The sequence below is a fragment of the Polistes dominula genome, unplaced genomic scaffold, assembly GCF_049000335.1.
Source record: "Polistes dominula isolate Pdom_NZ unplaced genomic scaffold, Pdom_raw_medaka contig_73, whole genome shotgun sequence".
Taxonomy (NCBI): Eukaryota; Metazoa; Arthropoda; class Insecta; order Hymenoptera; family Vespidae; genus Polistes; species Polistes dominula.
In genome coordinates, this window is record NW_028300951.1 from 3,598,257 (window position 1) to 3,623,954 (window position 25,698).

The following is a 25,698-nucleotide window of genomic DNA, read 5'->3' on the forward strand; positions in this document are numbered from 1 at the left end:
AAATGCGCGTCTCGCGAGCAGAGAGCGTAATACCGTGTATCTTTGGAAGAGCTGAAGGAGGAATGACGCGGGATGAGTTCTCCTGCGTGTTCGACAGTCTTCGGATAAGTTCGGCAGCGTTCGACACCCTCGGCCGCTTGCCGCCGTAACCGCCGCCGCCGCCGCCGCACGAGACTGCTGACGCGAGACGAACGGCCGCGACGGCTCGGCTCGGGCCGACAGACGCGTCCGCGACACCAAGCAGGAAAGTACCGTTTTCTCTTCGCGCGCAGAAAGTCTTTCGAATGACGGCACTGTTCGACCTAACTACGGCCTATAATAACGTTGGTTCATTCGATACCCAATACTTTTGTCAATTTCACATAGAGTTTTTCTACTCTTTTGAAAAAATGATAATGTGATTTGAAAACTCTTTTTTTCGAAATAAAATCAGTGAGAGATCAATAGTGTTCTTGCGATCTATCATCGATATCGAAGTTATCTTTGAAATCTGCGGATTCAGTGTTTCTTTGTTCTCAGTGAAAACAGGTGGATAAAAATAAGTTATCGAAGTAAAAAATTGTTGGAAATAATACGTTTTTGAAAATATTTTCATCGCCTATATATTGTTCTTCAAGGTTTACTCCTTTAGAGTTATATTCCACATCGCAATATTGGGATTTTTACGGTCTTCGTGATACATCTACTTTGATTCGTTCGGCTCGAAGAACGATCTTCAAAGAAGAGTCGGTTCGAAGAACTTACTCTTCTCCCTAGCCGTTAGTGTAAGGTGTACGGTGAGAGAGAACGCGCGTAGGTCGAAGATCGACGGCCGACGGTGCGCCGTTGATATGCGGAACGTCTCGAACCTCCAAGCACCGTGATTTTCTCGAGAGAAAACTCCTGGAAAAAGCTGGACCAATGAGAGGTCTGGCAAGATACACTCTAGGCGAGAGAAGCACGGGATGGATCCATGGGACAAGGTATACTTCGCCGCTGGACAACTTTGAAAAGAACCGAACGGAGTCTGGAAACGATCGAGTTTGATTTAGTCGATAGCGCAAATTAACTATCATTGTTAATTTCGTAGATCATCGATCGCCGTGGATTTATCGTAACAGATCATCGCTGTATCTTCGATTTTTCTCCAAGATAAATCATAATATTGGGTGCATTCGAAAAGGATTAAGGAGAGGCAACTCGCTGATAGAAAAGTTTAAGTGATAAAGTGGATGTGGTGGCCGTGCGACGAATTAGTGGAAGGTGGTTGTGGACGACACCAACGACGACGACGCCGACGAAAGTGCAAGTGTTCTCGTTCCTCTTGCTGTTATTGTTGTTGTTATCGTTTTTTCATTGTTCTCATTATTGAGTCCAAGTGCCCGTACTGACGGTGCTCGTCCTCGTCCACGTTTTTACGATGGTTTCCAAGTCACTTATGACCCTGGTGTTCCTCGTGTGCCTACAAACGGTTTTACTATCAACCGTGAGCAACTGTGCGAAGGCGATCAGCTTGTATTGGAACACCACGAACTCGATGTAAGTGCGCGTTTTTCAATTTCTTATATAACGTTCTCAATGAATATTTATTGTTATATAAAAAGCGGTTCTCCACCAGTGGATTTGATAATTTTTGAATATCATTTGAATGAAGAATTTTCTCTATAAAATGAATGTCTGTCTGGAATATCTCTGGAACTAGAACTATCGTGCTATGTTTCAGTCTTCATCTTACCATTCATTATCTTGGAAAAGTCGTGCAAACGCAAAGTATATCGCCGTTGGCACGCGTGCCAAAGCGTTTAAAGTCGTCGTACACTGCTGGAGCGTTTGCCGGCAAATCGATTTCTCACGATGGAACGACCGTCGTTGTTTTGAATAACGACCGTTTATCTTTCTCTTTCTTTTTATTTTTCTTCTTACTCTTGTTCCTTCCTTCTGTACCAAGTTTTATCGCGCGGCTAAGGCATTACGACTGCCAAAATTACAGGAGACTGGCCGTAACGTTCGCACGCCTTACGACACGCCCTCGTCCAAATTGTCCTGGACAAGGCAATGTAAAAAGCGAGAAAAAGCAGATACTGACGTTTTTATGAGAATTATTATCCTCTTTTCTTGTAACTTATTCCTATTCGATTTCATTCCCCATCCTAATAATAATCCTTGAAAGTGGCACGAATCCTCAATTGATTATTCTCAACGTCTTCCTATCGTTCTATGTCATCCGTGTTGCGTAAGCGTTCAATAAGTTTCATCGAAATGATGTTACGACCAGCATCTCGTCTCGAATCTTCTTGTTATATTAACGAACTCTTTCGTACGATGAAAAGGGATTTACATAATGCTTTTTTCCCTTCTATTTAAATCGAGAATTAACGTCGTCAATATGACATGACGTCTTTTAATAAAAATCTACTTATTCAAAGGAAATACGAGATAGGAACATGGAGGGGGGGGGAAGAAGAGAGAGAGAGAGAAGAAGAAAGAGAAGCAAATACGAAAGATTTAAATTTCATTTCTCCTCATCTCGAATTCCATCCAATTGTACTTTTGACATTAACGATCGACAGAAAATAGTGCACGCTTTACTTACGGTTATGCAAAAATAAAATCATTCGTGGTTGTTGTTCGCGTGCGTAGCCACGAAAACCCATTTCGCAAAGGAGTAACGCGGCTGCCGTCTTTCCCGTGGACCTCGTATAAGAAGAGCGCAGTTAAAAAAAGAAAAAAAAAAAGAAAACTAAAGAGAAGAAAAAAGAAACCAGCAAAGTTCCTTCTCCTCTGCCCTCTCAACGAACGCGACGACGACGAATAAAAAAAGGAAAAGCAAAGGGAAGAAAAGGGAGAATCGTGAACTAAACGAACGAAATAAGAAAGGAGAGAAAGAAAGAAAGAAAGAAAGAAAGAAAGAAAGAAAGAAAGAAAGACAGAGACATATAGAAGATAGGGTGAAAAAAAGTATGTCCGAAGAAACGAGGTTGTAAATCTCGTTCTCTTACGAGGAAATCGAAATTTCGTTTTAAAAAAGCTGTCAAGGGAAGAAAGAGCGAGATGGTAGAGAGCTGAAAGCGAGTGCCTCCTTGATTATCATAAATCTGTTTCCGTGATGATCATGGAAGAGACTCGACTCTCCGCGGATAGAGGCTGACGTTTACTACCTCGTCGTGTCTTCGAAGGAGACTCCCTTTGTAGGCACACTACGTAAAGTGCGTTTAATAAGATTGTTGAAATAACTCGTTGGATCGAGCTCGTCCCATATACCTCTATTTCAATATTTTGTCTTTTTTATTATTTATTTTTTTTCATTCACTCCTCTCTCTTTCTCTCTCTTTTTATCTTTTTCACAAGCTGTTTAAAAGGAATTGAATCTAACGATCGTTGCCTATAGTGAAATAATCATCTTCTCAGTCGGTAAAAATAAATGTAGATGTCTTAATAGATGAGATTTTTCTTCTGAGATTTTATCGAAGAACGACGAAGGTTGTGCGAAAAGTACTCTCGCCTTTGGAGACTTCAACGCATGGATTGCGTTTCGCTCCGACGCTTTTATCGAACTCTCTTCTTTCCCTATTTCCACGTTTTCTACGGATTACATTTACCTTCGCGACAATTTTTTTATTAATTCATCGCTCTTTTATTTTTTTTCTTTGTACAAACTTTGAAAAAATATAAAAATATTATTTTTCACCGAACGAGAATCGATTGCAATTATTACACATATGGAACACGTTACCTACCGGCGTATTTATTTATGTATGAGGCATATCACGAAAGCACTGTATTTTCGGAGAATCCAGACGACATACACAGGACATGGTATAAACCGAGCATCATGTCGTTAAACGAGGAACTGGCGGCTCGTTCGCGTTGCAATGACGATTTCGAAAGCGCTGACTGAGCGCTTAACAAGCTGACCATCTTGCGTCCTTCGCTTTGTCTTGTACCGCGTAACGAATCATACTTAAATACTTCTCTCTTCGAAATGTGGATATCGTTTGATTAAAAAAAAAAAAGACAAACTTACAGAAAGAGAGAGAGAGAGAGAGAACGAAAGAAGGTGGTTCATGTATGAAGTCAAAAGATATTTTTAAAGTTGGATCTCGTAACAAGGAGATTCGAAAAAGTCGACTTTTCAGTTGAAATAGTAATATCACGCAGTGCTTCTCGAATGTGAGGGAGAAAAGAGAAAAAACTTAATGAATAGCAAGTTGGCTAAGTACCAAAGCAACCTCTCTTTCTATTTCTATTTCTCTTTTTCTCTGACTCTGTTACTTTGTCTGAATAAACGATAACTACGCTTGAGGCTCATTCGTCATTTTACCAGAATTACCCTGCCTGAAAATGCGCTTGGTAGCAAAGGATCTAGATACGTCATTGCGGTAGCCTTTATATCGCTAAGTCGCTTGAGGGATTTAGAAAATTCTTACCACGCTAGTATCGCCATTCATTACGTTGTAGAGGATCGACCTCCGCATACTATTAGCCTTGCATCACTTATCCAGCGCCTGTTTATGTAAGAGAAGCAGTATACCATGATCTTTCGATCTTTCGAACTTCGATTTGCATAGATAAATACCTCGTGGACGTTCTAAGGAGATTTTACTCCTTTAATACAGTAGAGTATTTACTATGGCACTTTGAAAGGACATCGATCCGATATGAACGCAATCGATAATTCATCGTTATTCTTACAACTTGTAATCCGATTGCGACTAATACTATCCATACAACTACCTATCACTCATTTTGTTGATGTATTAAAATATTAGGTCATATCGTCTAGCAACTAACTCTTATTCGACAGCTATTATATGCGAATGGTATGCAAATTTGATTAGACGTTCGTTGTCGAATAACTACTTATGATCGACGTGCTCGCTAAACAAAATGTTATTTAATCAATCCAAGGCGACAGATCGAGATCATCGATATTGGAACGTGCTTTTCTTTCTTTCAAGAGGCAGAGAGAGATAGAGAGACGAGAGATCACGATATGTAAAATGGTCGATGAGTGCACGCAAAGAAAGAAGCTCGTTTTCGAAAACCACAATAGCTTTCCTATTATCCACTCGGTAGCTCGACTTTCATGGCGCCTTATAGTTCCAAGTATTAAAGCAACATCGATTTGCGAGGAGGCCACAAATCAGCGGTTTCCCTCGAGGAAACTAGTACCTTTCGCTCGGAAGATTGAGAATTCGCTACTTGATTCATGGAAATAACCTTCGTGTGTTGGTCATACCAAATCACGCGGAAACGAGTGTTCGAATTACCAAGAGAAAACGATCAGTAAACGAGAAAGGGGACACGATTGAAATTTTTACATGATAAATAACTGTACATTATATTCCTGAGGACAAACGCAACCCATCTGACAATGTGTAAATTAATTATTCGTCATTAAAGCTCGTCGAGTTTGCTTTAGCGCCACGTCATTGCTTCTACTTTGAAATAAGGACAGAAAGAGGGAGAGAAAGGGAGAGATAGAGGGAGAGGGGAGGGGGAAAGAAAAGATCGCGACGACATTTACGAGTACGCGGACAGCGCGTAAATATCTCCATGAACTCGAGGGACACCTTCTTCCTGTTACCACGTGTTCCACGTTCCGTGCAATCAAGAGATCAAAGGAGTTGTTGGAGCTCCTACAAAATATGTGGAATGTACGGGAACGATTCAAAAATGTGCCGGCACTTGCCTCGTTCCCTCGATTTATATTTATACATATTTATGTATATGTATATATTTTCTCTCGTTGCTCTTTGACGGTTAACCGTAATGGCTAAACTCGATAATCCGGCTATGCTGATTTATAATACTTCGCTATACTCAATACTTTACAAAAAAAAAAACGTCCGAGGAATAGTCCTGACTTTTTATTGATATTTTAAGCGACCTCGAAAGGATACATCTACCTACCTATTACACCGAAAAGACTCCTTTTGTTATCTGATTTACAGCGTCAACGGACGTTTACCAATAAACGTTTTACTACCCATCGGGATATCCATTTTTACGGCTAAAAGCACGATGTAGTTAATAGAATTTTTTATACTCTCTATCGAACGACCAGAAACCGTGTACCAGATACGAACATATCGATTTGAGATTGCGCTTTTCCTATAAATCTTACATATATTACCTACTATCCGAACCGATCATCCAGCTATTGCTTCACGTTCATAAATTAGTTTACTCACCGTTATCGAGCGACCAAGACGTATGTTTTGAAGAGATAAGACTACAGTATCAAATGAAATATTTTCAAATATCGTTCTCTCTTTCTCGTTACATATAAATAAAAAATAATAAAACGTTAGCCACGCATGTTGTGTACTTCGTTACGTCATTCAGACGTGTTCACTCCCTCTTCCCTCTCTCTCTCTCTCTCTCTCTTTCTCTCTCTCTCTCATCACCCTTCTTTCTCGTTCCCTTCTTCCTTTTTCTTCTGATTTCTCGCTACCGAGAAGCAGTAAACGAAGTCACTTTTACCGCCTTGCGCGAGAAAAGAAGTATAGTTATATACTTTGGGTGGTAAGCGAGGGACTAAAAACCGTCACGGTTAATTAACGCGTCCAATGAACGAACAGCAAAGGAAAGAGAAAAAGGAATGATTAGAAACTGAAAATCCAAGTAACTATAAGAGAAACGGAAAATAATATTCCTTGCAAAAGACGCTTCTGGTCCTTGTTCAAACGTTAATAATCAGAAAAGCCATCGTTTCGAGGACGGCAGCTGCTTCCTGTTAGAAAAAAAAAAGAAATTCCTGTTGCCAGCTAGGTTCGGAAAAAAGGGGACACACTCAAAACGATATATCGACTGAGGGGGTCTCTCTCTTTCTCTCTCTCTCTCTCTCTCTCTCTCTCCTTCCACCCCTCTATACCCGAAACTGTGGTTACAACGTACACGCAATTTTATGTCCTGCAGGGACAACACAACAACCCACGCGTCCTCTGCGTTCCACCCTTCTCTATTCTTCTTTCTATCCATCGTGTACTCTTCTGGTAATCCATAATATGCGACCGCGCACCCGCTGGAATTCGTAATGTTCCTAATACCACCCCTAACTATTTTTCTCTTTCTATCCTGGGGTGCAATATCATTGTCAGAACGCTAAAGCATGCGGTATTACGATATAACGCTATTGCTTCTGTCCAAACACAAAGGGATATATTAGCGCAAGGGTAAGGGATTCTAAATCGTATTAAGAGAATTTCGGGGATCTAAGTAGCTGTGATTACAAAATTCCCAAAAGAATCTATGATCGATGATCATGCTAAACTACAATAAGTTTAACGCGTGAAAATATAATATTTACATGAGCGACAAACAAATGGCATTTCATCGAGGAATATTACATTTTCTAACTGTAAAAAAGAAAAAAAATAATTTATATCATGAAAGAAAGAAAGAAAGAAAGAAAGAAGGATGGAATAATAAGGACAAATGTCTAAGATGTTTTATCAATATAAGAACAATTTCCACGGTTTCGATGAGTGAAGAATCTTTTTTACAAGGTGAATAAAAAAACCAACACCAAAGCAGGAGCGGTAGGTATATATCATAATAGTCATTATTACGCCAATTAATTCGCGCCTACGTACACACACGCTCGGTCGCTTTATTCCTGATCAACACGCGATTTCATCTCCAGGAACGTCATTAATAGTTACTTAGATATCGTTGCGCACTTAAAATAATTGCGGCCTTGGTGTATATGCACCTTTTCTCTTTTTCTCCTCCTCTTTCTTTCTTTCTCTCTCTCTCTCTCTCTCCCTCTTTTACTCTTTTCTCTCGATCCTCACCCAGAGTCAGTCGCGTAGGCATCCTCGGCCCGGCGAACTATGATAATTTCATTCCCACGGGAAAGACTCGTCCAAGTATCTCTCGTCCCAATTAGCTTATGATCGACGAACGTAGTTTTTCGCCGGATTTCGCATTCTTATTCTCCTTCCCGTGATACATTCTCCATTAGAAAGAAAGATATTTCTTAAATATTCATCATTGTTTTATGTTAAAATACACGCGTAAAATGAATTTATTTTACAATCAGACGAACGCTAAAATCACGGAAAGACAAAAAGAGATATTGTAAAAGAAGTAAAGGAAAAAAAATTGAGACAAGGACATTGCGAAAGAAAGAAAGAAAGAATCGATACGCTTTTACCTTTTTACGTAGCATAGTGATTCGTTTCTTTACTCGATGGTACGATTCGTGCGCGAAGAACGCGTGAGAGTTCACGCGAAGGGCTGGGCACAATAGCGATTTCCGCTCCGTCACACCCGGAAGACTCTTCTCGTGCGACGCTGATTTGTAAGGACTCGAATAAGAGAGTCGGGAAGGTTCTCTCTCAGAAAGATGACGACAACCACGAACGAAGGCTAAGTAACGAAAGTCTCGTCTGGCATGTCGATTTTTCAAATGTACGCATTGAAATCATTCGTTATTTCATATACGAAAATATTTAAATAAAATATAAAATTAAAAATTGTATGTTGTTTTGTGCTTAATTTCAACTTTCTGAAATTATAAGTGAATTTTGACTGTATTTAAATAGTTTAGTATTATATTAAATCAACGTATTATAACAAAGCCACAGCAACGTGTGGCCAGGGGCATCTAGTTTTGTAATAAATTATAACAACATACAAAATAATACTATAATTACAATGGAATACATCAAATAATAATACACGAACAAATATAAACATGAATAAATTGAAATGATTGAATTGTAATGCAGCGTCATCTATTGAATACTTACTGAAGCTAGAGACTTAGAAATAATCTCTAAATAATAAATCGTTAAATTAGCAATAAAAAAATAAAAAATAATTGTGATTAAAACTATAATGAATTTATATATATTCCTCTATCCTCGATTAATTCTATTTTTAAGTAATAATAAATTCGATTAGATTTAATAAATTGTTGAAAAATAATCAATTGAACGTTGAACTTATGCAATAGAAATTTTAATAAAAATTCTAACAATATTATTTCCGAACAAAGATATTGATAAAAATGAAAAAGAAAAAAAAGAAGGAGGAGAAAGAGGAATAAGAAGAAACGCGACAAGTGCGTGTTAGTAGAAAGAGGCTTTAAATCTACAGCGGAGATTACACCTCCTGCTGGTGTACGCTTTGGGCGAACGAGAAAAGAACGGATAAAGAGTAGAAAAGATAAGAGAGGTAGAAAAGACAGAAAAAAAAATAGAAAGAAAGAGAGAGACAGAGAGAGAGAGAAGAAGAAGAAGAAGAAGAAGAAGAAGAGGAAGAAGAAAAGAGAAATTGCATCCTCCTCCACACTGCATATCCTACCGTTTTCATTCGTTTCCTTTTTCGAGCTACCGACCAAAACACATCTCTCTCCTTTCCTCTTTCTCTTGGCGTTCCTGTTTCCACTTTTCTTCCTTTTCGCATTGAATTCGCCATCGTTTTGTAGAGACCCCTGAAAGACTTTGCCGAGGATAAGAACGTGAAAGAAAGAAAGAAGGAGTGAGAAAAAGAAAGATAGATAGACACATAGAGAATGAAAGGTACTTTTTTCGAATCGAATCCCTCATTGTCGACTCGGTAATTTGAGGAGGATCGAAATAACCCATTATCTCGTAATGAGCGGCGCATTCATGTTCGTGGATCTGTTGATGATTCCGTGCGTGCATTCGTGCGTGCGCATGCGTGCATGCGTTTATACATACGTGCGGGTGGATAAACACACAAATATACACAAATACACATGGAATACTCGCGGGAACGAATGTATGCCATGACGGCGGTACTCTTTACAAAGCCAGTAGGTTATCGCACGGAGAACGAAACATTCGTCCACACCCCGAGTACTCGCCAAGAGAATATATACGTTTTTACCAACGTCGTACATAGAAACCCGCATAGTCCTCCTACTATCTCTCTTTCTTTCTTTCTATCTTTCTACTTGTCTCTCCTTCTCTTTCTCTTTCTCTTTCTTTCTCGCTTCTTGAACATGCAATCCCTTCGTACGCGTCTACCACGAAGACGCTGCAACTTTTTGTCCCCTCTAACATAAGAGATACTGCGCTTTGCCAAGATTGCATTTCTCTCTCGCTTGAATTACGACTCGGAAACGTCTCTTCCTTCCCCCCCCCCTCTTCTTTCTCTCTCTCTCTCTCTCTCTCTCTCGCTCTCTCTCTTTCTTTTATTCTTCCTTACCAGAGCGTCATCTGCTACTCTTCACGTGTTACTTATTTCAAAGATTCTTATTTAAAAAAAAAAAATAAAAAGGACATAAAAAATGACATAGAATAAAAAACATTCATCAAATTCTTAAAACATTTGACTCGATTTAAATCTTTGGAAAGAAAGAGAGAAAAGAAGATAAGATAAGAAACATTACTTTAACCATCCCCTTCTTGTAACTTTTTTCATTTCTCATTCGTTTCGTTATTTGCTATTTGGTTACAACTTCAAAGCAACATTCCATACATAATGAATACCTTTTCTTTTTCTCTCTGGGTTCTTTTTTTTTTTTTTATTTTGTATTTTTTTATTTTTTCCAGCTCACTTCGCATCTCGCAAATTCTCGCGGCCAGTGGCCTCGACTCTAACCCGGCAACAACCACAATAATTCTCATTCCTTCCCACTTATACGATATTTAAACCCCATTTTTACGGAATTTAATTCTTCGTTAGTCGAAAAAGGTTTCAATGGCGGGTAGAGAAAGAAAAAAGTCGAGTTTGACCTTTTGAAAGTTCATCTTTTTTACTCTAAATGAAACTTTATTCTTTAGAAAAAGGGGAGTCTTCTATTCCGTTTTTCTTTCTTTCCTGGTAGGAAAAAGCTTGGCGAGGTAAAATTGCGATGCAACTTATTATACGTATGTCAGAAACATAACGAACGAGCAAAGAGCACGTCCGTACAAGTGGGCTAAACATCAAAATACATATGGGAAAAGAATACCTGTATGTAATGTTATAATGCTTACGTTAGTTAACAAAGCGATGGTACTTTTATTTATCTACCTACTTTTACATTACCTTTCTTATAATATATTACGAAATGTAATATTACATTTTATAATTCCGCTTCATTGTCTCACATATATCTCTTTTATTATTTTATTTCGTTCAAAATATATATTATTATCATTAATCGAGAAAAGTAGTGTCATTTATATGCGATAAGAGATAGGAAAATGCAGAGAAGAATTTTCTAACAATAAAACAAAGTAAAAAGGGTTAAAAGGTTTCGCAACGGATCTAAAAACGGAGATACATATTAGGATGTGGTTGTTCGTAGGAGCTCTCTTACGAAAGTTGTCTTGGAGGTCTTCGAACCTCGATGTTACTACTCTCTCTCTACTTCGAAGAACGAACTCTTTGAGTGGCTTTGCCGCTCCTGAGTAGAGAAAGATGAACATAGTACGCCATCTGTGGAGCTTAGCCAAAAGCCTCGGATTTCTCTCGTTTACGACTCGTTCAAGGACCGACAGGACGTTGCACTAAACTCTTTCGGTGAACATACACAAGCAAAAACACAGAGAGCTTGCTTGCTCGCGCTTATCGAGAATTTACTGTTACGTTAGCAAGTTCTCTCTATCATACTTACTCCCTCAATGAAACGGTACGAGTTTCACGCATCGGACAGTCCGGCGCCATCGCTTAATGAAGTAATCATCGTTGTTATCGCGTTTGTTAATCGATCTACCACAACCGTAAGGTAACGTGTTAACACGTCCCATTTTAACCGATCAACCTTTCATTTCATGTACCCATCCAATTTTTCTATTACTCCGACCTGTATACATAATCCATTTAATTGTTTTACTTATTTTCTTCATTATAAATTTACATCCATGCAATTTTCCCACAGATAAAACCGACAGGTGAATCGTTTCCAATCGTAATGAATCGAATTTAAATTATATTTGAAAAAGAAAAAAATTATACAAATTATTAACAAAATTTGCTTACTTAGTGTATTTATTTATATTATTACGAATATTTTAATGAAACAATACAATTTATTACTATCGCGAAAATAAAATAAATTTTCATTACCGATAAAAGCTTTAGTTGAGCATGCGTTTCGTGTCGTTGAAAATATCAAACAATTTTTGGTTGATACGAGGAAATATGTATATATTATATTATACATTCATAATAGAATTTTATGGATGAATCGAGATTCTGAGTGCGTGAGAATAAATATGAAACGTAATCTTTTCGAGAGATTTTCATTTAAACTTTCCTGCTTTATGATTTTTCATAGCTCGTGATATATCACAAGACCCGTACACTAATTAAATAAGACACAGATGGGGAAAAATCATAGAGATTTTATTTTTTATTTATCTAATTTCATCTTTTAGCTACGGACGAAGATAAAAGAATTTAACGAGCTTATCTTTCGCGGTCCGCCCTAACGATACTTGCATTAATCGTTCTCGGGTCCTCGCTAATGGCCACGATCTTGGAAAAGTAAACCTGTATACTTTTTATGAGCCGTGGAAAGCTCTAAACCACGAAGAACTAAGCGCTAATGGATCGACATATTGACACGAACTCGTTTGTTTTTTCTCATCCCTTTTGGACAAGGACAGAGGAAAAAAAAAGAAAATTAAAAAGGAAGGGTGATAGAAAAAAATATAAGATAAAAAAGAGAAGAAAAACAAACCTTCTTCAGGCGCCATGGCACATTTTTTCCAAGCAAACTTTATTATCTCTTTTATACTATTTGCGACGTACTTAACCGTATCGAGCCCTATGCAATCATACTAAAATAGAAAAAAAGCTGAGAACTACACAAGTCCCTTTCTTGACATTTCAAAAAGGAGCAATACTTCTTTTTCTACTTCTTCTTCTCTACCTGCTGAAGAAAAGGAACCCCTGGTCCACCGTTGATTATCTTCTTTGTTCGACATATCTCTACACGTTTCTTCGAAGTTTACACATTTTTTACCCCGACCACGGATGATTAATGGGTGGGATCTTAAAGGCCGGAAAACCACCGACTAATGGATCGACATATAGACACAAATTTATTTGTTTCTCTACCAACACCGCTTGTAAAGATCATTTTCTTCTTCCTCGAGGCGCCGTGTAATAAAAAAAAAAAACGAAGATAAAAAAAGGTCTAAACATGACAATGTACGAAGAAGATGACTTTGTATTATTGGCACACAAAAAAACTGTTAGAAGACGAAAAGTAGGAGGATAGATGAATAGATAAATCTTTTTTTTATCTTTTTTTTTTAATTTTTAATTAGAAAGCAATCGCAAGAACATTAGGAGAACGTAATACTCATATAGGTAGAAACTAAAACGAAATAAATTGATATGCCTTACCAGAAGCAATTCGTTACAAGTCCATTGGCTATCTCTTCGAGTGGTTTCGATAAATATAGGTTCTTGGAGAACGGTTAACGGACGACTTTGGGTCGATCGGTCGGAACGCCACTGCCAGTGCGTCTCATTTAACGTAACATAAATTTAAGATTCGAAAGCAAGGACTAAGAGAAACAGAAACAGAAAGAGAAAGAGAAAATGAGAGAAAGAAGAAAATAGAGAGAAGGAAGGCGAACTAAACTACCTGAAGCCAACTTTAGTCGACCGTTTTCTTCCTACTCCTCTCAGATTCCCTTCGTACTACATATCTAACATATATATATATATATATATATATGTATATATAAATATATATACTATATATAATATATTTTCTCTTTTTAATTTCGTGGTCTTACCCAAGCGAGGAGGATTAATGGGTGCTTGAAACTCTGCTTGGTTATCCTGAAACACCCCATTCCGTCTACCCCAGGGTTGCCAGGTTCCTCGAAGCAGGAATGCCATAATCTAGATAACCGACCATAATAGAATACCTGGCTCTGGACTGGTCGCTTTCTACCTCGTTGCACCATCAGCTTCCTTTCTCTCCTCTTCACCCAACCTTCCTCCCTTCCTCCTTTTTCTCTTCTCTTCTCTTCTTCTTCACTCCCCAACTTACTCTCTTTCTCTCTCCTATCTCTTTCTTTTTAATGCCCTTGCAAGCTGTTCTTCTGGGCTCGCTTTTCCGAGACGCAATACTCGAGCACATCGTCGTCATCATCGTCTTACAATTAGTTCGACAGCCAAAAGGCATTCCTTGTGCTCAACAAGATTTAGGGAATGCTGAAAATCGAAGCGACAAGGAGGGTTACTGCAACCTATAGCTGGTTCTACCAAAAAGACATATGTTTTTCGACCGGTCCGATGTATATCCTCTGTCGCGTTCTAAAACATGGGAAAACTCCTGTTTCTTCTACGATATTAACCAAAAACTACGATAGTATCAAATTTCTACGGACCATGCATTGGACACCCTAACAACTGACTGCCTCTACATTTCTCCTTACGTATTTCTCCTCTCTCTCTCTCTCTCTCTCTCTCTCTCAGACTTGTTTTGTGAATGGCTCCATCGACGGGCAGCTACACGCGGTTCTCTCGTTACTTCTTTCTTCTTCTTCTTCTTCTTCTTCTTCTTCTTCTTCTTCTTCTTCTTCTTCTTCTTCTTCCTCCTCGTTAACTACCCAAACGATAATTCACTCAATGCGACGAGAACGAAGAAGACGAGGACGAGGACGAAGAGGAAGACGACAACGACGACGACAACGATGCGATCGAATCGTTCGCTCTCTCTTTCTCTTTATCAAAAGAGAAGAAGAAGAAGAAGAAGTCAGTAGCCGGTAGCACGGTATTCACAGAATTTTATTTTACACGCTGTTAGTCTCTGGACAACGACAACGACAAGGACAACGACAACGACAACGACGACGAAGGCAAGGAGGCAATTCTTTTCACGATTTAATCGTCCGCACGGATTTCGCCTTCGATGTGTCCGCCTTTATCGCTACCTACGATTCTCTTTTCGAATGCGTTTCCAACACTTCGAGCATATTTCTTTTTTTTTTGTACTTTCTTTTTTGTGTTTATTTTCGCGTAGGTAGTAGGCAGATACAGTGTATACGTAAATACGAACGTCAAAGGGTATCGATGCAAGAAAAATTCGATCGAAACCTTCATGGGTATTCACCAATTCACTTTTTCTCTTATTTATTTTTCTTTTGTTTTCTTTTTCTTCTTCTCTTTCTTCTCTTCAGGAGCATTATTTAGCAGAGAAAGCAACGGTAATTAAGGCGCCTCCGCGAAGTACTTCTCACGGTGATTAGTCGGTCCGCTAGTTCCAGTTCCTCGGCTCGATACCTTCAGTTACGCCGTAAAAGAAGTATTAAAAGGTGTTGCTCAAGTATATCCACGCCGTTATGTTCCTTTAATTATTTTCTTACCATACTATAACGACTATTCTTCTTCAAAATACATTTTTTGTTGTTGTTGTTGCTTTTTTATTATATTTTCAATTCTCTCGAAGAAACTTAAGTAGCTATGTATTTATATACTTAGAAATTTTCGATCTTTTAGTAGTCTGCAAATTATCGAGAGAATATTTTCTTCCTTAACACCCTAAGAGTTGGTACTACGAAGTACCGTTAAAAGGATAAGATGTTATCTCTATCGTTAGATATGTCATCAAGTTGCGGATATCGCTTTCGCTACGTTCAACTTCCGGTTATGCCGATAGACCTGTAGTTCCGCGAACCAGCCCAAAGAAACAGGAGAAGCGCGACGAATAATCGAAGGTATTTACGCGCTTCTGCACCTGGTACTGAGACTAGATTCAAGAGAAAAACCAGTTTAACGCACGTTACACCCGACGAAAGTGGCATCGTTCGGTGGGTATACATCAGGAAAGAAATAAAGAAATATCTCGTTGATCGCGAAAAAGGAGAAGAGATCGGAGAATACCTTTTTATGTTTCGCGTGTAACCGGTAATCGAATGGCAAATAAAAACGCGCGTCTCTCGAAGAACCAATTAGTGAAACGCGCGTAGAATAAAAAAAAAAAAAAAAAAAAAAAGAAGCAGAAAAGGAAAAATGAAGAAAAAGAATTAGAACGTTAACGTTGTAAATTAAGATCGAGGAAAAACAAATGGAAAAAGCTAAAAATAGAGAAAGAGTGGGAAAGATCGTACACGTAAGATGTATCGTTCGAGCATGATTACGAAATTAACGAAATTCTGCTTTATAAGAAAGCGCGTGTAATCGAGGTCTTTGGATCGACCATGCCATAATCTCGATTTTGCACGCTTTGTTACGAGAGCTTATCCACGAGACCGCTCGATTCGGTTGTAATAAAAACGTTAATTGCAATTTGCAAAAGCGAAAGAGGTGAGTTCTCCTCTATTCGAAGCGCGTGTACAAGAGAAGAATCGAAAAGCGGAGTAACGATAAAAGAGAAAGAGAAAGAGAGAGAGAGAGAGAGAATCTTGCAGCTTTTACGAGCTGCCAGTCAAGTAAAAGAGAGAAAGAAAAAGAGAAAGAGAGAGAGAGAGATAGGGAGAGAATTCGATGGCCGCCAAGTTTAAAGGCGTTTTCTTACTACGCTTCGCGGCACAATGAGGATCCTGAGTGTTTGACAGCTCCTAAAACGATAAGAAACGAGCGCTTGCTTCATTCCTCGTTCCCGTTGAAAAGTTTTATCGAACGGTCGATGTGTGACCGATCGCTCGCTACCCCTCTCTTTTCGAGTCGAGTTTGAGTTTAACCGTGACGTTCGCGTAATTCTTTTTCCGCTCGGACGATCGACGTTACGGTTTAATATCGTTCCTTATCGTTCCTCTTCGATTATAAGGTAATCAAAAGGGAGTGTACTTACGTATCATCAAAGATTGACAAATGGTGCGAAGATAAGCGTCGTGAAAATACACAGATTACGAGTATTCATTCCGTTCTTTTTTCTTTTTATTTTTTTTTTTTTTTTATGGCTATATAATATAATATATATGCGTATAGTACATAAATTTGATCTATCGTGTCAGAGGTTGACGGTTAAAACTAGCAAATATTTGTCGATGCCCTTTAATCGCCTTTCCAAAGCTCGTCGGAAACGAAATTACACGCGCCATCTGTTCTATTCTTCTACCAACGATAACGACAACCCAATGGGCTACGGTGAAAGAGGAGATATGTAGATATAAATTGGAAGATAGGGAAAAGTCTTTTTCATATTGATTTTCATCCAGATATTAATTATTTATTGAGTTTCCATTACCTTTAAGTGAATAGCGTGAAGTTTGTATATTTCTCCTCTTAATAAAAACCCATGGATATTCTTCGCAAGCAATATAAAACGTGTTTCTCCTGCTATGCTTTTGACTTGACTGAATCGCCCTATTCTTACATGTTGATAGATCGCTTTCTATTCCCTTGTTTAGATAGGATACTACGTTAGAACGGCAAGGACCCTCGACAATAGATGATATTCAACGTTTTATATTGGAGAATATATTTAATAAAAGAAAATATGGAGGACTTTTAACATATAATATAAACTGATTATGTTATTGTACTTTTGAAAATGTTGATACCCTCAAATCGAAGAAGTTGTGTCTCAAAGAAGACTCGATCGGCGAACGTTGCACTGCTCCTAACACGAAAACAAAATAAAAAAAATATCTTTAACTCGAGATGTACTGAGTCGATCGTTTGCAATTTAATTACAGAGCGATCGAGAGAAAAAAAAAAAAGAAGGATGAGGAGGATAAGGAGAAGGTGAAGCAGAAAGAAAAGAAGAAAAAGGAAGCGCGAAGCCAGTTTAAATTAAATCGATGCTTCTTGTTTCCTGAGAGTTCGTTGTATCATACGGTGCACTGGTTAGAATAGTGTACGATTCATCGTTATCGGTGAAATGTTGATGTGTTTTACTTTTTGAATTATTTGTGAAACGCAAAAGTCCTTTTAAATAGGTTCGATCAAATTCTTTCCACGTAAGGATATCGATTTGCTAAAATCATTATTTATCAGCAAAAAATCGATGAGGAAAGATGAGACAGAAAGAAAACGACAAAGAGAGAGAGAGAGAGAAAGAGAGAGAGAGAAAGAAAGAGTGAGGCAGAAAGAAAGATCGATCAGGAACGTATAACGCTTGGCAAATTATCGGGTTTGCAAAGAAGACGCCGACATCGGTTTCTCGCTAGCGGCACTATTCTAAAATCATCGATAAGTTATCGTCGATTGGCGGTAATTCGCCCATCATACGTGAAAGTTCGCCGCAAAACGACGACTCCTCTTCGAGCTCTCATCTTGGAATCTCGTCGTATAATCGTGCGCTCGTCTCTAAACCATCGAAGAAGCACTTTACCCTTCGGGGAACGAGCTCTTCTTCCTCTTTCCATCCTTCTCTTTTTCTTTACTTGCTTTATCTTATTTTCTTTTCCATATACCTACATATACTTATCATGCGTCTCACGTGTCGCGAGAAATCAACGCGACCTTTGACGCATAAACGTTTATGAGGCCACCAAAAATGTATACAATGTGTCGGGTTTCATTCTCATACATCTAACTAAAGTAAAACAAAGAGGGTGAAAGAAAGAAGAAGAAAGAAAGAGGGAAAAAGAGAGAGAGAGAGAAAGTTATATATCTTAAGAAGAGGAGGAGGAGAACGTGTTTAGAGAGTCACGCGTTAGTCGTCTATCTTTACTATGAAATCCGATAAAAAGAAGAGAATTTCCTCTCCTACACGTATAAACATGAAGCAAAAAAGAAAAAGAAACACAAAGAACATCGTATGAAAGAAGCACTCGATATGTTTAGGTCTATCGTTCGTATGCGACACAGAGCTTCTTCTCTTCATAGAATTTTCGTACAACAGAAAAGTACTATGCGTTTTTGCTTACAGGATTCCATTGCTATGAGATCCCATAGTTCGTATTGAATAGCTCTTCGGATCCGTTGAGATTTTGATTCGACCGAATGAAACTTAAATGCAAACTTTCGATACACAATACCTTTAAACGATCATTTCTTGTCATCTCGTCTTTCTACAACCCTCCCGCCCTCCTTCCTTCTTTTCTCGCTCTTTTATTCTTTTTTTAATTCCTCCTCTTCCTCTTTCGATTCGCTTTGCATTCGTGACGACGCGCACACACGGTAGTCTCTCTCGCCAAATATACAACGCGCACGCTCGAGCGTTGTGTAAACGAGGAGCTTTGAAATTCCGCGAAGACCACTCATCGTATAACAAACATCCTTACGTCTTCGATGACTACCTCGAGAAGATGAATGAAATCTCGAGTAGTACATACCCATATGTAAGAATGAATTTCGAATCGAGTGCGGACGAAAAAGAAAGTTCAACAAAATGTCTTTAACAAAGCTTTTTGATTTTTCTTCTTTCTATCATTTATTTCTGACCATTTTATAAGGTGGTCCATATCAAAACTGTTTGTGTGTTTCGGGTAGAAGACCGATCATAGCTTATAAGAACTTTACGAAACGACGTATCATCGAATACAACCGAACAAAGAATGCTTCTCCGTATAATATTTTTATTATTACTTACATCCAAAAATATAAGAGATATTATTATCGAGGCCTATACCTCGGAGGTAGGATAAAGGCTGAAAAAGGAGATCGGTGGAGGCCGGTCTTTTGAGAATGAAGCCGATACGCGTATGGAGAAAATGTGCCGCGTAATGTGCCGCGGGCCCAAAATGAAGATGACCAGAACGAGAGAGAAAGATATAGAGAGAAAAAGAGAGAGAGAAAGAGAGAAAGACAGAAAGATAGACAGAGAAGGAGGAGAGAACGCACCGGGAAAGAGGGTAAGGCAGATGCGTGGCCCTGCCCAGAAAAAGAAGCAGCTGCGTGAGAGACGCATCGAGAAGAAACTTATTTCTTCGACTACCTTCACTGATGTGAGTTTCTATGAGTTCCCTTTTTGAAAAGGGAGAAGTCGCGATAGGCGTTTTCGAAAAGTCTCTGACATCTATTCTTCTCTTCCCTTCATCTTCGACTATTTTCAATCGGCTCTCGACTTTTCTAACACGAATTCATTCAAAGTTTTATGAAAAGATTTGAAAAAAAAAAAAAAAAAGAAATAAAAAATAAGTTGAACGATCGTATCGTGCTGGTAAATGCGTGTAGTGTATATTATCTATGTGTGTAGCTACCGTTCGGTTTAAAAGTTTAATCATAATTTATGGAAGAACGGATCGGCTCGAAAAGTGCATTTACCGTTTTTGATAAGGTTATCTCCGCCTTGTAATCTAGACGATGAGCGTTATCGAATACGTGGAAGAATAGTCGTCTTCCAAGAAGGAGCAATCTAGCGATGCGCGATAAGCTCGTTGCATTCGGGTTTATCCTTACCCCCCTCATGCCACCTCATCCCACTTTAACTTCTCTAACCTCCCTCCCTCCCCTTCTTAAAGATTCTATGTAACCGAATCGAGCGAATCAAAGAGCAAAGAGCAGAAACTCCAACCAAGGGCGTACAACATTATAGCCATTTCGTGTAAGTTGTTTACGAAACGCGTGGGTATAAAGTTAAATTAAGTCGTCGTCTACGCGTGATACCATCTGCTCCGTCGCCTTCACGTCTTCGTCACTTGTAAATCAGCGTCTCTGTTCTTGAGAATTTAAAAGCGGCCTTTAAACGTCGAAGAGAATATCGTATTACAACGTTGGCTACTCGTTTAGGAATGTTTCCATATAAATTTAATAGCCCTCAACATTCTATTTCCTAGTTCTATAATTCATCTACTAATTATCTAAAATTTCATTAGAAGCAACATATAAATTAGAAAGTCGACATTAATCAAACATTTTCGGGTATATTGCGCTTGGAGTTCTGAACTCATGTAATATAACAGAAAATAGGTAAGAGGTAGAACGTGAGCGTTCATGAGTGAAAGAAAAACGCGAGAGAAAATAGAAAGGTGAAGAAGAAAAGAAAAAGATAAAAGATAGTAGAAAAGGAGTGTGTGTATGAGAGAGAGAGAGAGAGAGAGAGAGAGGGAGAGAAAGAAAGAGAGAGAGCACCGGTTATCAAGGGTTCAATCTTCGGAGCATGGAGCCCCGGTCACTATATGGAATTCTAGGGATACGGGGGAGGTAATCGATTACCATGGGACCGATCTCTCTCTTTCTCCTCCTTCACCTCGAGCTCCTCTTTTCCCTTCTTTTTTCTTCCTCCCCTTTCCTTCCACTATCCTCCTTTCCCCCTATTCCCTTATAGAACCGAGGCCAAAATTTATACCTGGCGGGTTGCTCCAGAGATGCAACCTTGTCTGAATGGAGGCTGGGCATTCAACAACGCCGCGAACTGTGAAACGAAAAATATATGGTTTCCAAAAGGAACGGCCTTAGGTCGCGTCTACCGTGTTGTTGCGAAGAACGAGAGAGTATATAGGAACAGAAGGATGGAAAAAGGAAGAGAACCACCACGATTTCTCTGCGATTTGAAGAAACGAATTCTTTGAATTATTCGAGACCAGAAAGATTAATGCGACCGAGGGTCTTTTCTAAGACTAGTACCATAACCATCGTGACCAGGATCCCTTCCCGAGAACGGACGAACTAACGAACAGATAGTTCAACTATTAGACACTCCAAATTATCCGTATCAAAAGATTCGAAAAAAAAAATCTTCGTTGGAGAACAAGAAACATCTTGTAATCTTAAGAAATCCATCTATCAGCTTGTTCGAAACGTTGTAATAGGGTTAAACGGAGAAAGGGAATTTTTTGTTTGTTTGTTTCTTTCTTTCTTTCATGAAATATTTGACTGTCGCTCTCATCGCGGTACCACATATTTTTTCCTATTCTCCCTTACGTTTTCCAACTTGTCTGGCATGTAGCATGCATTTAGAAAAAAAAAAAAGAAAAAACGTCTACCTACATGCTACCCTCATAGACTATTAACTCCAGGCAACAATGCTGCGCAAACACGGCGTGCCACTTCTGTCCGCAATAATTTCTTTCCACCGTGCTACCATGGCGGGGTCATGACAATGGGCCGGCGCGCCGCGGCAAAGCAGTAGTGTCTCCCTCCGACGACCAGAAAGGATCCAGATCAAGAGCGTAGAGCTACGTGCTCGTAGTAGCGCCCTTACCTAGGATACCTATGATCGAGTGCCAGTATTATTCGACGAAAGCAACCTCGTTGATAGCAACCTAGTAGGAGTAGGGTAGGTGCAAGGTAAAGAGCATTAAAGAGAGAGAGAGAGAGAGAAAGAAAGACAGAGGAAAAAAAAACAAAGAAAGAAAAGAAGAGTAAAAAAGAAGAAAAAGCCGTGAAACTCTGAAACGAATCCAAAGAAAATTGTCGATGAATCGAAAAGAAGGGTGAACGAGACAGAGAGAAAGAGAGAGAAAGAAAAAGGGGAAAAAAACAGAATGAAAAAAAAAATTAAAAGGGACACAGAGAGACTGGTGGTACCTGAAGTACCCAATTTACCAGTTCTTAATGGCTTTGCTCGTCTCCTTCGGAGAGAGGAACATTGCGTATAAACTCTTCGTACGAGAGAGACCTTAAAACGGAAAACGTTAGTGCTCATTGCTTGGCTATAGAAAAGGGAGACCGAATACACGTCTCTCTAGTTTATCCTCTACGTATGTACGCTCCGTTAGGCCTCCATTTGTCTAGGACTTTAGGATTTATGTCGAGCCGTATACTACTCCGCCCTAGAACCCAACCTAGGGCTTTCTAGCTATTCACGTTTACTGTTCTTTGGGCCACGAACGCTGGTGGAAAAGAAGAAGGAGGAAGAAGAGAATCCCCAAGGTTGATTTCTACGCCACTTGCCGCTGTCTATTGGCACAACCACTTGCCTCCTCTGCTGTTCTTAGGGCAAACAAAGGCAGAAGATTCGGGTACCGTAGGGAGGTCCTTTGTCCCGAGGGATACAACGAACGAACGCAGTGTCGTCCACCCGGACCTCCTTTTCCCCCTCTCTTTCTTTCTCTATTTTCTTTCTTTTCTTTTCATTTCCTTTTTTTCTCTCCTTTTACTCCGCCTATTTTTTCCTTTTTTCCTTTTATCTTTTTAATCCTAGACACCGAAGTCACGCGCGAACAAGAACATAGATAAAAGTCGACAGTTTTAAAGGGGATTCAAAGGGTTCCTTTTTTTGAAGAATCACGGCCTTGAAGTTTATTCAAAGGCATATCACATCATAAAGCGATGACGAGTTCCTTTCCTCAAAACGTAATAGAGCCAGATGCGTGGAGAGATCGAGTACGATGTGACGTAGTAAGGAACTGGAAGAGAAGGAGAATTTCTTCTTCGTCGTCGAACGAAGTCGTCGAGTTGTTGACGGACGACTACAAAAAGTTATCTTGCGAGAAAGAGAGAGAGAGAGAGAGACCTTGGTCTAACCCGTACTGGTGGAAAATAAACGATAAAGACGACATCTCCTAACGTACGAGATGCGTCGACACTTGCGTGGAAAACTCTGCCTCGTCTCCACACTTTGCGAGAACGTTAACGTCTATTTTATCGTCGGTGAACATCCTTTCGTCGATCTACGCGTGTAAGACGACGCTCCATTCCATATAATAAAATTTTATATATGAGAAAGAAAAAAAAAGATGGAAGGAAAAAAGAAAATGTGAAATTATCGCTTCCCTTGATTTCTTTCGAGGGACAATGGCTCGTTCCTCTCTAACATTGGAACGAAGTAGACGTTCGAGAATTGTTGCAGAAGGGTCAGGCTGTGCTTTAGTGATTTTCCGCGAGTAAAGCGACGTGCTGGTCACGCGAATTCGTGACCAAATCTCGAGAATCTCGGATGTGTCACGACGGCGTGAAACGTCACGGCGTCGGCAACTAGGAAGTGACCCCGAACTGTCGCACGGGTCTATATACTCCTCTCTTCTTCTCCTACCTGCGCGCACGACGATGTCCATAAACAATGGAGCTATCTTAGGGATATCAACACGATGGGCGCCCGAGGATCTGACCCAGGAACGGAGCCCTGACCTCGAACGTGCATCGAGACACGGGTTATCTTCCATATCGACTGGACAGAAATGTCTCAATGCCCGGTACCGATCCTTGTCGAAACTAGAAATCTTATCCGGTCAAGAACTAACGTTCTATTTCAGATCTTAGCTTTATTCGAAATACGAGGATAAGAGGATAGGTAGAACTCTTATATCTCTTCGCATTTGCGATCGAATCTCTTGGAAACACCTTTCGGATTCCATTCGATCGGAGATCCGGTAAAAACTATACTTTAAAGGAAGTTACAAGTGGCCTGTACAGTGTAGGGAAGGCAAACATCGGTCTCGTTACATTTTCAGACCCTCGGTAGGATCGTTAACCTTCGGCCCCTTGTTACGCTTCCACGTCGAACATAACCGAGGACGTATTAACGATCCTACGGAAAAATATACTACCATAAAAGTTTCCTCTCCTCGCTTGTCTCTTTTCTCACTATCCGGTATTCTAAAATTAAACGAATCGTATGGGATACTACAAAGTTACCTAAAATTGATACGAACCTCTCCTTTTACTGTCATCTATATCTTCATTCCAGCAAGACATTCGGACGATCCACTATCGACTCGTTCGCGGGCTATTCTATCGAAAGTTGACTTCAACCGTAACATTTCTTCTTTGAGGAGACCAGGATTTCTATAATCGTAAACCTTTCATCGGCTTCACATATACGCGTATATACAAATACATAAATTATTACAAAACACTACCGTAAAAGCGAAGCACCAAAGTTTACCAAGGTCGAACATCTCCACACGCATATAATATTTTCTACGAAAACAAATGGTACCTTTATGTCGCTTTTCGTTCTAATCGACGTTTCGGGGTCGTCGTAAAAACCAAAAGATCGTAAAATCAAATCGTCGTTAAGTGTCATTCGACGAAGGTACGTCCGAGAGAAAAAATTAGTCCTACATCAGACTTTCACGGGGTTATAGCAAGAAAGAGAAAGAAAAAAAATGACAACAAAAATCTTATCCTCATTCTCACCATTAAGAAAAAAAGGGTTGAGATAATAGACGAACTTTGAAGGAAAAAAAAAGGTTATAAACCAGTTTGGGATTTAAAAGATCGTAAAAATGTGGTCCCTCTTCTGAGTTATCGTCATATTCGAAACGATTCATTATCCAATTGATTAAAGGAACCTAAAATGTAATGAAACGTTATATATATGGCTAATGCTTAATAATGTAGAAAAATAATGATTACTTCTTACTTAGAGTAGAAACACGTGCGCGAAGATACGTCGAACTATTTCTTTCAACGTCAGCCCTCTGATCTCTCCGACCGACACTGACACTCCGTCTAGCCACTTTAGAGTCACTACGTCTCGACAAGAGGAAAGAGGAGGGCGGTACGCGACGTGCGTACGACAAGCTGCAGTCGTCGTCGTTTGTACTCAGTTACACGCTTGGACCAATGTAGGGCTTTTAATAGGTCGCCGCGTCGAGAAGTCGCGAAAGACAGCGATCGATGAACTCTCAGACGTAAGACAAAACACCGGCCAAACGAATAGATAGATCAAAACGTGTCTATCTTTTTGCCAAGTTATGTCAACGTCTAGATAACTTATATCGAATGAAATACAATTGATTGAATCTGAGCTTACAATTAGATGCCAAATAATATCCTTTAGTCGACTGTACTAATTTATTTTTTTCTTAATGTTGCAACATTCTATCTTTGCTTTTAAAAACACATTACACAGGTATTGATTTATATCACGTTTGTTTGACGTTGATAATATTCATTACGATAAAAAAATAAATTTACTTAAAGGTAATTACTAATTAGTAACGGTGATATTTACCTACTTTAAAAATCGATTTCTTGTTCGCTTTCACGAACGAAAGCGTGAAAAGAAAT

At 39.2% G+C, this 25,698-nt stretch overlaps 1 protein-coding gene across 1 annotated transcript in view; it reads left to right on the forward strand.

Moving 5' to 3' along the window:
• Positions 1 to 236: 236 nt before the first annotated feature.
• Ephrin (ephrin) overlaps positions 237 to 25,698 on the forward strand; it is a 42,588-nt gene continuing 17,126 nt past the window's right edge. Inside the window, exon 1 of the mRNA XM_015316213.2 lies at positions 237 to 1,518. Within this exon, the coding sequence (XP_015171699.1) occupies positions 1,400 to 1,518 (119 nt within the window). The 5' untranslated portion in view covers positions 237 to 1,399. The remainder of the gene's footprint in view (positions 1,519 to 25,698) is intronic.